The following is a 16,766-nucleotide window of genomic DNA, read 5'->3' as shown; positions in this document are numbered from 1 at the left end:
GTTGGAGGCTTGTACTAATGTCTAATGGCACATCTTGTGCCTTTGAAATGACCACACTCAAATTTGAGAAGTTGAGTTGTGGATGTGAACTCTTCTAGTATTGTGTGTATGAAAGTAGTGTGGCTGAATTGTTATAAACTTGTAATATGGAAAAAACTCACACACACACACACAAATTGCCTACTTTAATTCCCCTAATTTCTATATTGATTTCATCACATTTTGATCTTTACCAATAAGAAAATTTGTTTTTTCATTGTGAAAATTTATTAAATTTCATAATATTGTATTTTAAAAGAGATAGATATTTCAATGAAAACTTTATAATTATCTATGTAGAGATGTTTTCTTTTGACTATTAGATGATTTCCTTTGATTATTAGATGATAGATTGTGAAATTTGATTTTAGTATATTATAAAAACGTTATTTCCTTTAAACTGCTATTTTCTCCCATAAGTGATGCTTTTAAAGTGTAACGAAACAAATATCTTCCTAAGATATTTTTGACATCTCTATTAAAATACATACCTTTTAAGAGAATGGTCAATATATTATTGTTTCGAATAATTTGCTAAAATGAATCTTTACATTTATAGAGTCCAACGTCCAAAGTACCAAAATTCAAATCCATTTAACTCAACTAATTAGATTCAAGTTAACCAGCTCACTATTAAAGAATGAAATAAACTATCGTAAGTCATTTTTAAGCCCACTCTTCACATTCACAAGATTCGAATGCGAAACTTTATTTAAATTGAACAAGCGAGAAAGCACTCAAGACCAAAGAAAAAAAAAAAGAGAAAGCACTGATCCTAGCTTGCTTCCAACTGATGTTAAAATAGATGCTGATCATTGTTTTCTGTAACTAAAATACAGAAATGAAGAACATCTAACTGCTATAGAATTCTAATTCTAACAATTATTGGTACAAGTAAAGATTTTAGAAGGTAAAAACAGCTAGTGTTACAGTGATGACAGGTATCATGGTTCCCTCATTTGGGAACCTAATCTTTAGTATTTTCGCATGCTCATGGCAATTACAAGAACCTCGCTACTAATTCTGAATAATTAATAAAATAAGGTAAACAGATCAAACTTGTCAAATACTTAGCTCTCTGACAGTAAAAAATTGCATGTTGAATATATTGAAGCTGCAGCTGCATTAACTGCTAATTCTTTCTCTGAACCATCTAATCCTGTGACCCTGCACAACATTAAATAAATAAATAAGAGAGATTTTTAATCCCAGAACACAATTTCAATTCCTTCAAACACTGGGGATACAAGAGACCAAAATTTGTAGGGATAGAAACCAAAATTTTAATAATATTTCTTTCCAAAAACACTCATTTAATTTTTCAAATTCTAAACTATCATTCGGTCTTCATATTTATCTTAAACCAAATATAATCCTGAGACATAACTCAGTCTTGTATATTTTATACTAAACACAATACAGAAACTTAATTTAGTCTATGTCTCTCAGTCTCAATCTCCCTTCCAAATGCAGCCTTAAGTAACGTTTATTTTAAGATACTGGAAGACTAAGATTAAATACATGTTTGTTGGCCTAGAAACTGATACTAAAATTTCAGTCTGTTTCCAAAATTTTAGTATTTCAATACCTACAAAAAGTAGAAACACAGAGTATTGAAATTTTTGGGAATGGAGACTAAAACTTTAATAACATTTTATACCTAAAATACCTCCATTTCCTTTAATTAATTCCAACTTTACCCTTTGTACAAATTAAATTAGAGCTTCATTCTTATATTAGTCTTTATCTCCCACTTTACCCCAAATACAATACTGAGATTTATTTCAGTCTCAGTCTCTCTTTCAAACACTACCTAGTAGTGTTTGTTTTGTGATATTGGGACTGGGACCGAAACTGAGGGACTGAAACTTAGAATTGTGTTTAGTAGCTAAAAACTGGAATTAAAATTTTAATCCCAGAACACAATTTCAATTCTTTCAGTACCTCCAAAAAATGAGAAAATAGAGAACTGAAATTTTTGGAAACCGAACCTAAAACTTCAATAACTTTTTTTCCTCAAATACCCTCATTCAAAATTTCATATTCCAAATTTACCCTTCACAATTCCTCCGCTGCCAACACTTTCTCACAACCCTTACTTCTTACCCTCAACCCCACCCCACCTCCCACCCCACCACCACACCACTGCCATCACCAAATTCCACCACCACCAACATTAATAATACCAAAAATAACAATCTCATAAACATGTCAAAATCAGATTCATAACACAAGATTACAAAATCAGAACAGAAAAGAGAATAGTGGGAGATATTGGAACTGGAACTACGGCGGCAACGAATTGGAATTCAAACAGAGGCGGCGCGGCAAGCACAATAGGGAACAGACGGCAGACCATCGGCAAGCACAGCGCAGAACTGGAACACACGATGGCAGAACGCACAACCCAATGAACACGGCGGCAACGAACACGACACAACAGAACAGGACGCAACGAACACGATGATTGACACAACGGTGTTGGGTGCTGTCGTCGCCGTGGAGGGATGGAAACCGCCACTGTGTGTGTGTGTGTGTGTGTGAGAGAGAGAGAGAGGGGGGGGGGGGGAAGGACTAGGGTTTTATTTTGATTTTTTTAATTAGTAAGGGTATTTTAGTAATTTCACTTATTTAAGTCCCCATTTTTTTTTATCTTAAACCAAACAAGATACTAAGATATAACTCAGTCTTGTACACTTTACACTAAATACAAAACAGAGACTTAATTTATTTTCAATCTCAATCTCCCTTCCAAACGCTACTGAAAAGTATAGAAGAGGCAGAATCAGTTAGGTTAATCTGTTAGATAGTTAGGGTAAGTTCCAACTAAAATAGATCTTGCAATTAACTTAAGCATGAAAAGTCCCTTCTATCCCTTTGTACTAGCTTACTAAATAAACTACTTTGCTATGTATATAAGCATTGAACTGTGTTTAAACTCAGTAATAATAATAGAATGAATATTCACTTTCTCTGATCAATTCTGTCAACTCTTTCTTCTCTCTTCCCTCGTTCTTCTCCATCCCTCTCTCTTAAACTCATGGTATCAAGTGATTCAGATTGAGCATGGATCCTCCCTCCAACACCTAGGAAATCTGTCACTGCCAACAATTCCACCTCCTTCGCGCGTCCTCTCCCGAATATCTCTCTACAACTCGAAGATTGAAACTTTCTTCTTTGGCAACATCAAGTCCTATCAGCATTAAAGGCAATCGCCTCTTTAATCTCATATTCTAATTGATCAATGTGCTCTTCATCCTCTACAACTTGCGTCGCCAAAGGATGCTCTCAACAACCGCGTCTCTAGCGAGTATGAGCTTTGTGATGAGCAAGATCAGATGCTCCTCGCATGGTTGACATCGACGAAGACCAACTCGGTGCTCATACTTATTGTCGATTGTGAGTTCTCATGGCAAGTGTGGGAGAAACATGATCCCTGCTTTGCATCGCGAACAAGAGCATGTGCACAACAATGGAAACTAGAGTTGAGCACCATATCAAAGACTTTGCAACCTCCTAACGAATATCTCCTCCACATTTGAGCTGTCATGAACACCTTGGCCTCTGTTGTAAGTCCAGTCTCTGAGCAAGAACACATTGTTGTCATCCTTGCTAGGCTCGGAAGTGAACACGATGCATTTGTCACCTCCATAAACATCAAGTCTAAGCCCTACTCTATGCCTTAAGTGGAGCCATATCTCATGACTCACAAACCTCAAGCTGAATCAAATGCAAAGTTCTCTGCACACTAGTTCTTCAAGCGCATTTTGCATCCCAGGCTAACACAATTTTAGAGGCAAACATGGTGGTTATCGTGGTGGTAGATCTGGTGGACAGATGACAAAGAGCCGGAAGGGTGACTCGGAACATAGTTCCATGATTTGTCAACTACGCCAAAAGCCAGTCATACTAGTTTCAACTCCTGGCATAGGGTTGATCAAGGGTTTCAGCCTACACCTCCACCCTACCACTGTATGCCAACTATGAGTCTATGCTTCTAATCTCCTCACTACATTGCTAACTAAAGTATTTCTCATTCTCATTATTTTCCTACTGTCTCGCAATTCTGCCCCTCATGCATATACATCGAGACCTACATTTCATTCATCTCAACTCCCTTCAAATGCTTGAGTTACTCCTGCTAGGACTCCCACACCATAATTTCACACTTGTTTGCCTCTATCACAACACCTGAATAGGTGATAGACTAAGCTTGGTATCCATATTTTGGAGCAACCTCAGATGTCACTCCAGAATTCTCAAACCTGCATCACCTTATCAGGCATCTGACCAACATCATGGGGTAATGGGCAAAGTTTGTCTATCTCTCACACTGGCAGATCTATCATAAACTCCATTTAATAGCCACTCAAATTACACAATCTTTAGCACTCAAAGTAATAAATGCTGTTTAATTTAATTATTTTCTTTTATCATGATTTTTTGTAAAAATGGGTAAACTCTTATTAGTTGTTTGATCCATAGCAAGACTTAGTAGCGTCGTTTGATCCATATAGCTAATTTCATCTAGTGAGATAGGATTTTGTTGTTGTGTAAAGTCTTATAAGTTTAAGACTTGAGTTACTTAATCTTGAGACTTCATGAGTTACATACATTCTAAGGTTTGACAACCTCAGTCATCTGGACTATTAGCCTTAGATACTATGTTGCACAAGAGCAACTTATAGTCCATCTCATACATAAAATCGGAAGACTCTTTGAGAAAATTTTAGTAGTTTCAATCCAGCGTCAAAGAAAAACACACTATCTCTTCTAGTAACAACTCTAGATCAAGGGAATTTTTGATCGCGTAAAATTTATGAGTATTAAGGGAAACAATTATTTATTAGTGCTATGTATGAACAGGATGGTATTTTCCATCAAAAGATTGCATTAAGAAACCTCTATCCATGTCAGAAGATATGGCTATATAAACAAAACCTCTTCTAATGCAGAAAGCTTGACTTTGTTTTAGAAGAGACATATTGCCAATCTTTATAAGATACATAATAAATTTACCTGGAATCATTTTCGGAAGTTCCCATCTGTTGCAAACCATATGCAATGTTCCAGTTTACTTGTTGCAGACCTTGGTCACATAGCACTTGCTTTTCTTTTACCTGATTCAACCAACTTTCCTGAAATTGTGAACCAAAAATACTCCAGATTTGGATGAAAAAGGCAAAAATTTCTGTAATTGAATCACAAATAACTGAATCATGAACCCGAAACCCTAAACCCTAATGGATTTCCAATTTATGCAAAATGCTTTTCTTTCAATTTCGAATTTTGTGACTGGTATTAAAAAGGTCCAATAATGTATGTATCTTGGACCTTTTGAGACATAAACCAAGAAACTTCACAAGGTTTGTATCTTATTGGAGGAGATGGAGTGGTATGTAACCATAAGGACATAAAAGTATAAAAACTCGATTCCAAGTTTTGGAGACACAACAGAGACTCGTGCTAAAACAACATTGTTTTACCAAATTTCCAAGAGTGACAATGAAGATGACAGCATTAAGATGTTTCAATTTTAATGTATGTAGCCCCTCCCCCCCCCCCCCCTTATTCTCTTTTTTCCCTCCCTCTCTCTGTGCTTATCATTCATATCACTATACCATTGCATTGCAGATCTAAACGAAATGCAAATAACCCTTAAGACCGTGCAACACATATTTTATTTTATTTGTCCTTTTCAAACTTACAAGTTGTTTTTCCTCTTCTGAAAGTGCTTCATCCATGTGATCAAACAACGCAGTCCATCTTGCCCGATGCACATCTGCTGGTTTGCTAGTGGAAATTCCCGCAGTCATTTTCGCAGCAAAAGGGTCATTTTCTTGATTATTTGCAAATTCCTTTGATATAAGAAAAGGCAACTCAGTAGTGATTACAGCTCGAACCCTCCTCCTACTGCGGCGCAAAGCTAACAATGTAGAAAAAAAAGTCCGAAAAGCAAACATAAGCAATTACACTTCTAAAAACAGCTCAAACAGAATAAATATGGCCATTACCCGAAAGACGCCCTTTAATGTCTTGATATAGAAGCTCCAACCATTGTGAAGCAACAGTAGCAGCTGATAAAAGATAGAAGAATCAACATCAGCAGAGCCAGAGAAGCACATGTAAAGAATTAATTTCCTACTATCTTAAACAACTGCTAAATCTCAAACACAAACAGAAAATATGGTGAAACAATTGATCCTTCCTTTTATTTATGCATTACATGAAACTATTTAAAGATATGCATAAATGAAAGCGAAGGCAAACATCTAAAACTGAAGAGAAAAAGAAAGGGGAGGGGGGGGGGGGGGATAGGGAGAGTGGCTAGCCTTTTAGGGAAAGAGAAGGAACGATTGCTAAGTTTGATGATTCCTCACTTGACAAAGTGGTCGAACCCATCAATGCCTTCGTTGAAGATGACAATTTCAAAGCTAAAATATCATCTCCTCTTTCAAACATCGAGTGTGACGAACAACTTCGAAGGTTAGATTTCTCTAACATGGACTTGTCACGATCACAAACTCTACTATCCATAATCCAAGGGGAATCATTCATTTTTCCCACATGTTTTTTCGTATGTCTGCTCCCATCAGCCATATAATCCAAGTCCCTTTTTCTGTTTTCAGTGCTTACATTTGTTCGGTGTGCAGTTTGATTACTCCCAGCATTGTTGTGTTCATTATTTTCAGACCTTACAAGAGCTTCAATTATTGAATGGACCTGCTTTCTATTTCTTACATGATTTATAATTCCAGGGTTTAGGTCATTAAGTAGTCCACTTGGAGCAGCAATCTTTGTAAACCTGCTTACCTGTTCTCTCTTAGCAATTTCCATCTTTTTCTTGAGCATTTCATTTTTGCTTTTTCTCCCACGTTGTTTTGGCACCGGAATGCCTCCATGAGACGAAGAAAGAAACCCATTTTGCTTCATCTCCTTCCATATCCTCATTGGATCCTTCTCCTCTATTGGTCCAGAGCAGCTTCCACTCTCTGAAACATCTTTAGATTTAAGATGACTGTATCCTTTATGACGATGTGTTGCTTCCAAATTTATAGAACTAGTAACATCTTCTGCATTAAGATCGACATTAATTCCCCTTGATATCATAAGATTACCACCTTGTTCCTTCTCTTGCTTTGATACATTAGTGAGATTCTCAACACATCCGCCTCTTGTATCCGTAGAGGAAAATTTGCCCCCACATGCATCATTGTTAAGATCGAGATTCCTGGGTCCCTCCTGGATTACTTCCCTCTTGGTTTCCTGTTCATCGAAAACATCCATTTCCATAGCTTCGGGGATTTCAGCCACTCGTGACACCTCCTTCTCACTAACTGCCTGCCAATCACAATGTTCTTCCTGCCTTGTAAAATCTGAATAATGAGTACTAGTTTGTGCTGCAAAATTCCAACTGCAAATTATGGTTTTTACTTGACGAGAAGTGCAAGTTATGGCTAATACTAACACAACAACCCGTAACATAGGTATGAAAATTTTCGCACAGGATTCAAATAAATAAATCGGAAAATAAGTCCAACTTGCAGTTATGTTTTTGAATAAGTGATAACTAACATTCAAATGCAAATAAGCTGAACATCAGTTACAATATTGAATTTAAAAATTGAAAACTTCTAAAACATAAAAATCTAACATCCACCACTAATAACCGATATTTATCTTAAAACTTGTTTTTTTTATTGAAAAAACCGAATTTTTGTTTCCAATGGTGGCGGGGAGAAAATGTCGAAGTAGATTGAGCCAAAAATATGAAGTTACCCGCCGACTGAACCACGGATTCAAGATCCCTAATTTTGACCCGTTTCCGAGGTAGGTCGTGCTTCTCTCTGAAATGGGAACTTCCACGCTTCTCCCCAAAAATCTAAAAGCACAAAAGTAAAGGAAAGAGGGAAAATTGGTTCAGATTATATAGTAAAACGAACTGGAACACTAAAATCCAAGACCCTATATATTAAAAATCCAACCTTGGAGTCCGATTGTGTAGTTAACATAGACTTTTCGGATGTAGCAAGTTCCGAATTGCAGTGTTCTTCCATAGTAACACAGTAGGTATCATCTAACAATCTAAGAGTCAATAATTCCCATATTAGGTTTTGAAGTTAAAGGATCAAGAGAGAATAAGAGAAGAAAAGGGAAAAGCAGCTAATAGAGTGTGGTTGGGAGAATTTAGGGTTGGTGGGAAATAAAAGGGATGATGGATGAATGGATCTGAAATTAATTTGAATGAGAGAGAGAAGGAGGGAGCGGGGTTTTAAATGTTGTGCGAGCAAAGCAAAATGTGTTTTTGTTTCAAGGATGTTGTTACTTGTTATTGCAACGTGTGCTGAAATGCTTAAACATGTGAGGACACACAAGAAAGGTGCCTTGCTTGGTTTATGTCTCTTTATGATGTTCAAAATATTTTAAACAAAATCAAATCCACATGTTGGAGGGAGAATGGAGTATGCAAGGAGGGAAGAGATAAGTAATTAATTAAATAGGTAATTTCTAATCAATTTTAGATTTATTACTTTTGATAAATAAATTGGTTTTTTCTTCATTTGTAATCAATTTTTAATATACATGTCAAATAAATAATTCTTAATAAATTTTATAATAAGTTAATTAGATTTTAAAAGATATTAAAAATAAATTAATTTTCTTTAAAATAATAAAAAAACTAATTTATCTCAAAAAAAATATTCAAATTCTTTTGGATAATAAAAATTTTATTGAAAATAAAATACGTTATCTAAAATTATTTGAGAACTACTTTAATGTTATCTTAATTAATTATCGCATATTGAAAATCAGATAATGATTTTTTTATTTTAGATGTTTCTTTTTATTAAATTTTAAATATTTCACATGATAATTTAAATTTACGTATCTTTTAAATAAATAATTCAAAAAAAGTATTAATTAGTTACCGTTGGTTACACTAGCTAATAGAATTGTTAAATTTTTCAATCTTTCAGTTCTTCACTTTTTTCACTCTTATCCATCTAAACATTTTATTTAAACATTTTATTTTTACTTCATTCCATTTTCCTTTTTTTTTATCTATAATTTTGTTTTATTTTCTATATTGTGTGCACATTTAGAATAATGTAGTTTTTAATGAAATATTTTTTTGAAATAAATAAAATAAAGTCATTAATTCCTAAATCAAATTAATACAACTTTATATGCCAGAAATGTTTTTTTAAGTTAGGCAAAATCAAAGTACTCCCATTATGATTTTTGTTCAAAATTGAAGTACTCCCCATCTTATTTTAGTGAAAAATTAAAATGATTTATCGAATCTTATTTGATTTTGCTTCAACTAGTATATGTTTTCGTATATTGTACGGGATAATTAATAAAAATATATATATATTTTTTAATAAAAAAAATTAAATAAAAGATATATATAATTATTACTATAAATATTTTACAAAGTTATAATTAAAATTAAAATTTAATTATTTTTAATATTAAAAATATTAAAAATACTTAGTCTTTGTCTTAACTGATTTGGATTGATTGAGTGGTCATCTCACTCGTCTACCTAAATAAGTATTAGAATTTCGAATTTCACCTTGTGTATGTAACAACAACTCATTGGTTAGCGATTGGTTAGCGACAGACCCTTGATAAATAGAGTTTCAATCCGTGGAGGATTAGTTCTCGACCTGCCGAGTTGGAAAATACAGTGAAAGAAAATAGTATTTATCTTGAAAGTAGAACAATTCTCATTGATAATAGCAATACTTATGGAGATTTGGCTTTGTTAAAATTTAACTGTGACGGTTTTATTTATTAGTATCATATTCATTCAGGAAGTCAACTAACATGATCAACGTTATTATCGGTTAAAATTTTATATTTTATGACATGATTTTCAAACTTCTAAATTTATAAACTTATGTCATTAAAAAAGCTATTAGATTGATTAATATTTGTTGGTAATATTACCAAAACACCGTAGTTGAGTATATTAAATTGTGTAAAAAGAAACTATAATAACTTTTGTTATTTAATATATAATTTATTCTATTGAAAAATAAGTTATTATTCCTAGATTGGAATATATTTTTTTCCATTTTTATATCATTTTATTTGACAATAATTGCCAATAAAAAAATAAATGACTACACTATTTTATAATATGATGTACAAAATAATTTTTTATTTCAAAATTAATTCTGGTTAATGAAAAAAATTTAAAATATTTTCTTACGCAAATTTAAATTTAAATTTGAATTCAGAATTAATTAACAACTCACCTTTTTTAAAACTTTAATAACAAAAACAAAATTAATTAACGGCAAAATATTTGGCATTTAATAATTTTAATCATTTAAATTTTAATTACCAAAAATTGAGTTAAAAATTAATTATAACTTAATAATCGATAATACACACATATATATATATATTAGTACACAAATAGTAATATCTAATATATCATTTAATTTTTTTAACAGAGCTAATATATAATTTATTGAGGATTGATTTATTGTCTAATTTTTTTTAAAAATTTTATAGTATGTAAAAATAGTGATCTTATTTTTTATTATTATTTAAAAATTATTTATAATTTTTTATTATGTAATTAATTTAATTAATAATAACCTTTATTATTGTTATTCTACAAACAAAATCATGTTTATATTATTTGTATATTTTTTTAATACTAATAAATATATAGATACTTGTATTATTATATTTATTGTCTTAGATAATTGGCTTAAGTTACTTATTTTGTATGTTAAATAATATAAATTATATTTTATATATTAAATTCATCAATTTATTCATATTAAGAGGAAAAAAATTATGCAATAAATCATATGTTATAAAAATTAGTTAAATTACATATAAATTATCTTTAGAAAAATAAAGAAATAATTTATCACATATAGTAATCTTTGATATATGTAGTGTCATGTGTATATTAGGATGATATATTTTAATTATGTGAGTGATTATTATTATTCACTTTTTCAATGAGATAGTAAATAATATTTAAAATTAAAAAAAAAAAGATAATTAAATTTTTTTTAGTTTGATTATAATAAAATCTATTATAAGTATACTTAACTTTTATATATACTATATATAATCATATTTAATAGTATAGTATTTATTACAATAATGACTCAAAATATTAAGTCAAGTGAGTAAGATCTTCCTAAGTTTGATATCCTTTTAGGTAACTCAAGCTTGTTTTAGAGTAACATGCGATTCCTTGGATATCTGCCTTGTGCTGTTTAAACTCTTTTTCTTGGCTCATATGTTATAAAAATTAGTTAAATTACATATAAATTATCTTTAGAAAAATAAAGAAATAATTTATCACATATAGTAATCTTTGATATATGTAGTGTCATGTGTATATTAGGATGATATATTTTAATTATGTGAGTGATTATTATTATTCACTTTTTCAATGAGATAGTAAATAATATTTAAAATTAAAAAAAAAAGATAATTAAATTTTTTTTAGTTTGATTATAATAAAATCTATTATAAGTATACTTAACTTTTATATATACTATATATAATCATATTTAATAGTATAGTATTTATTACAATAATGACTCAAAATATTAAGTCAAGTGAGTAAGATCTTCCTAAGTTTGATATCCTTTTAGGTAACTCAAGCTTGTTTTAGAGTAACATGCGATTCCTTGGATATCTGCCTTGTGCTGTTTAAACTCTTTTTCTTGGCTCATGTATTCTCTGATGTAACTTTGGACTTGCATCAAAGAGAAACATAGAAATCTTTGTAAATATTATCCTTGTTGCTTGTCCTTTCTCTGAGGTCTTGTATCATTTTGAGTGGCTCGAGATTTGTTTTGATGACACGTGCGATCATTAGATATAGCAAGAGATATGTTAGGTCTTTAAGATACATTGTGCGGATGCGGGAGGTGGAGTTTGTAAGTGTGCGACGTCACAGGAAGTTGAGGAACTTGATTCTTGCGAAGGAGTTTTGTTGAAGTTAGACTTGTGCCTATTAGTGGGTTGCGAAATGTTTGATGAGGTTGAGAATCCACAGAGAATCTGTTTAATATGGTATGATTGGAAATGGTGAAGTTACGTCATGTTGAAGTTTAGGCAGCTGAAGCTCTAAAGTTGGTATGAGTTCTGTGTGCAAACGATATACCTGTCATTCTAATATCAGCGTGCCTTGTAACCTTTTTGCATCGAGCCTATCTTGTATCTTTTGCTTTACACCAGACTTCTTCCCTATATTTTTAAGCCATAAGAATATCTTGGATTTGAAAACTTTATAAGTATATATATATGGTGAGACCTTAAAGCTTCTTTCTTATATGTTACGTCTTATATATGCCAAAATATTTTACTTTTTTTCCTAATGTGTTCAAAAGTAAAGCTAGTTTGAACTTTTTTCATCTTGCATCAATTTTCGAAGACGAAAATTTTTATAAGTGGAGTAGGATGTAAGACCCCGAATTTTTAAAAATTAAATAATTAACTATTTATAAGTTATTATATTATATCAAGATATAATTTTAAAAAAAATTATTTTCAACAAAAATAATTAAATATAATTTTATAAATATTAAAGTTTAATTTAATTGTTATTTATTTTATTAAATTTAAGTTATTTATCAAAAATATATATTTTGATTAGACAAATATTAAATTTATTATTATTATTATTATTATTATTATTATTATGCTTCCTTTGGCCGAAGCCTTAAGGAAACCAAAGGAAAGATAAGGAAAGCCAAAGTTAGCTATTATATATATAAACATGACACATGTATCTTAATAATCATATAATTTCATTACCCCTTTTCTTTCTTCCACCGAAGCCATAAGAAAAGAAATAAGAAGTGTGGTTCATAAGCATATATATATATATATATATATAAGTATGACACATGTCCTTTCATTTCAATAAACTAATGTCACTTAATCAAGAATCCATATTCACTTCTCTTCATTTGTCACTGAACTTGAAAGAAAAGAAAGGAACCGAGAGTGAGGAAGAGAGAACCTCCATGACCATAAGATTTTCGACTTCGATTTTTTGAGATCCGTAATTCTAATTAAAAATCTAATCCGGTAAAAGTGTTCGTATCCTCATCCTCTACACATTGACGTTATTTTTGTCCAGTAGAAGTTGACGGTGACGTAACTCCTCTTCCCTTTGAGTTCGGCTAACTGGAGTTCTAGGAAGCACAGATGATTTCTGACGTTTTCTTCTTTAGCAGTTCGGTCAGAAAAGCTTCTCCGGAGCTATCGTTAATTTTGATGTCATACGGAGGTAGGGAGTTTCGTTTTTAAAATTACAAGTTTTTAATTTAAGAATGCCAAGAAGTTTATTGAGTAATTGCAAATAGTTTACACTTGTTTTGTGTGTCTAATTGACGAGAATTGGTTGTAATTGTGAGTGTTGGTCAATTTGGTGTTGCTTGTTAAATTGAAATGTGATTTGAGTTTATGAATTGGGTTTAAATTGAGACTGTGTTTGATGCTGGAATTTATGGTTATGGAAATGGATGATAACTGATTTTGGTAGTAGTATCTAGTATGATGGTGAATAGGTGCTGATGAAGGGCCGGTAAAAATACGCAAGAAGGTGATTTTGGTTAGTATTAAATGTTAAACGAGTATGGTTGGAGGTATTTGTAAAGTCTGAATGAAGAAAAGAATTTCCTTTAATTTTCAAAAACAAAAGATTTGAAACGGGCTAATTTTATTGAAATAGAAAGAGGCTTAGTTTTAAAGAAAATGATTTGATTCTATTTGATATTTTGAACGATGTGAATATTGAAAACGATTTATTACTTGAAAATATTTTGAAAAGGGTTTGAAAGATAATTAATAGAATCTCTACCACATGAGAGCAGAGAATAAAGATTAGAGAATATATTAACTAAAAGGATATCTGCCATAGGAGAGCAGGGAACAAAGATTAAAGGAATACATTAATTAATGAAATGACTGCCACAGGAGAGCAGATGTGACATTGTTTGGGCCTTAGCGCCAAATGTAAAGTGGGGACGCCCACACACTGAGAATTGTTTTCCAGATGTACGCTTATTGATTTGGAAAGTTACATTGTATGCGGCCTAACCCTACGACTTATAAGCACACTGTATGTATCTGGAAAGCCATATCTGGGACTTGCGCCCGGGTAATGTCGGGAGCGAGTAGGCAACCGACACATGAGCTCATGGCCTGCATTAAGAATAGACATGCATCATGTTGTTTGCATATTTGTATTTGGTTGTGTTTGCTTGTATTACTTCTCTGTGATTGTGCTGTTTAACTTGTTTGTATGTTGGTTTGAATCCTTACTTGTGCTGTTAGTTCACGGATGTATTGAGGTGAGATGTTGTGAAAAAAAATGATTATGTAGCTGAGAGATGGTTAGTATGGCTAATTTTGTAATTAAAATCAGTATTGAGATTAGAAATTTAAAGAAAAGTAATTAATTATCTAAAGTAGAAATAAAAGTATTTTCAAAAGTTTAACAAAATAGTTTTACTAAAATAGTTTTACTATGTAAGTTAATTATTTGCATTAAATTCATTACTTTTACGGCATTCCCATTCCTTACTAAGAACGTGTGGTTTGTTCTCACCCCAAAATCTTTCACCCTTTCAGCGTGACACAGGTTCGAAGATTCAGTAAGGAGATGCAGACGACTAGTAGATTTACTTGTGATTCCTGTTGTTTTTATAGAGTTCTCTCGCCCTTGTCGCTTTAGGGTTTTTATTTTATCCAGAGAGATAGGTATTATATTTGAGTTTTACATTGAATTTAATTGTATAGTATCTATTATTATTAATAATTATGTGATTATTATTTGAAGATCTTTTGTTATGTGATTTTAGTTACTAAAATCTATTTTCTGGAATTTTCTTAAAAACAGAAACACGATATCGACGTAAAGGCTCAATATTAAATAGATAATAAAAAAAAATAGGTTAGTAACTCCTTACTTTTGGTACGATTATGACGTGCTAAAAGTTAGGGTACGATTATGACGTGCTAAAAGTTAGGGTGTTACAATTTTTATATTTTGAATCTGTTTTTGTGCAATTCAGTTAGTTTGGGATTTCACTTCTTATAACGTAACCGAACAGCATGTTGCCAGTTTATATAAATATTACTTAATCTAATTCAGCAAGTCACATGTTACAAGATAATTTAAACGATGAAAAAGGAAAATGATGTCTTTGAGACCTTGAATTTAGGCTTAATTTAAATGTAGTATTTTGGAAAGGTAAGCACAAATATTTTATTTTATGTTTGATAAATTAAAAAATCATGTGTTTATATTTAATTAATTAATTCTTAAATTTAACTCTTATAATATTTATAGTTATTATAGTATTTCAAATTCTAAAAACTATTTTACTCAATACCATTGTTGTTTGTATTTATTAAAAATTATTTTTAATTTAATGTACCAAGTATAAATACTACAACTTTTAAAAATTTATCTTTTAAAAATTAATTTTTATAAATTACTTTTTGAGAAAATAAAAACCTTTACCAAATCAAATTTTAAAGAATTTAATTGAATGGTAAAAACTAATGACTTGAATAGAAGAATAAAATTGATTACTTTTTAAAATGATAGAGAAAAAATTAAAGCAAACTAAATTAATTGTTAGATATCATTTTAATAAATTTTGAAATTAGACAATATATATATATCCACACAAATGAGAGTAAACTATCAAAATGATATCCGAAAGTAGGGGTGTGCATGGTCCGGCCCGACCCCGAAGATCCGGCTTGGCCTCGAACACTTTAGGGGCTATTTTGGTGTGATTTTACCGGGTGTAGGGCTGTGTAAGGGTCTAAAAAATAAGCCCGGTCATTATTTCGGGTCGGGTCTGGACCATGGCTCGGGTCACCCGAATTCGGTCCGGTGGTCCGGTCATCATACACAATTAATATTTTGTGTTATTAGTGATGGATGATGGCTATTCTTACGTGGAATTTAAGTATTGTAAACCTTAATATTTTGTGTTATTAGTTATTATAAGTCTATAAGTTAATGTTTTATGTTTAAAATGCATAAGATTTTAGACTAATGTATAATATTGTGTTATTTGTATTGATTTAAATATTTGGTGCTATTAGACAATATTAGTATTGATTATGGTTATACATTAATTTTAGAGAAGAGTTGGTTCTTGTTATATTTTTCTAAGTGAATTTTACTATGTCAAATAATGGTTGGAGTTTTGGAAATTTGGATATTTTCACATGCTAGCTTATAAGAAGGTATCAAGGTAATGTAATGTTAACAGCTCGGTTTTTACCCGTTATAATCGTGACCCGAAAGTGTATAGGTTTTATCGGGTCTAGGGTCGGGTTCGGGTCTAATAAATAAGCCCGATATATATTTCGGGTTGGGTCTGGATCACATCAAACCTAGTTTCACCTGACCCATGCACACCCCTACCCGAAGCCGAAAGTAAACATTGTTGACAAAAAAACCCCCAAAACTTGCTAATAATAGAAAAGTTCCCAAAAATTTAAAAATACGACAAAAAAAAAAAATCAGATATTAAATATTAAATATATATTCTAAAAAAAAGCTTTAGAAATAAAAATTTGAAGCAAATTTGTAATTATTATTACTGTTTGAAATAAATTTTTTCATCCTTAAAATTTGATAATTTTATCTGAAGTAAATTTTTTAATTTTTTATTGTGAATGACCATTTTTTTAAATAAAAAAAT

At 31.3% G+C, this 16,766-nt stretch overlaps 1 protein-coding gene across 4 annotated transcripts; it reads right to left on the bottom strand.

Annotated features, from left to right (window-relative positions):
* Window positions 1–819: 819 nt before the first annotated feature.
* Window positions 820–8,445, bottom strand: LOC107605212 (cation-transporting ATPase). Of its 4 annotated transcripts, none has more exons than XM_016306996.3 (7): window positions 8,025–8,445; window positions 7,819–7,921; window positions 6,372–7,439; window positions 6,054–6,116; window positions 5,748–5,965; window positions 5,059–5,177; window positions 820–1,206 (listed from the first exon to the last, which is right to left on the bottom strand). In XM_016306996.3, exons 1-7 carry the CDS (start codon window positions 8,094–8,096, stop codon window positions 1,110–1,112), a joined length of 1,740 nt encoding a protein of 579 aa, XP_016162482.1. In that variant the 5' UTR covers window positions 8,097–8,445; the 3' UTR covers window positions 820–1,109. The 4 variants fall into 4 exon arrangements, with proteins under 4 accessions (XP_016162482.1, XP_016162483.1, XP_088346342.1 ...); XM_016306997.3 differs by having other exon boundaries at window positions 6,420–7,439; XM_088490216.1 differs by having other exon boundaries at window positions 6,420–7,453; window positions 8,025–8,410.
* Window positions 8,446–16,766: the final 8,321 nt, after the last annotated feature.

The sequence above is a fragment of the Arachis ipaensis genome, chromosome B6, assembly GCF_059453495.1.
Source record: "Arachis ipaensis isolate K30076 ecotype BB chromosome B6, ASM5945349v1, whole genome shotgun sequence".
NCBI lineage: Eukaryota > Viridiplantae > Streptophyta > Magnoliopsida > Fabales > Fabaceae > Arachis > Arachis ipaensis.
The sequence above is the reverse complement of the archived record's forward strand: the minus strand, read 5'-3'. Positions and strand labels throughout refer to the sequence as shown.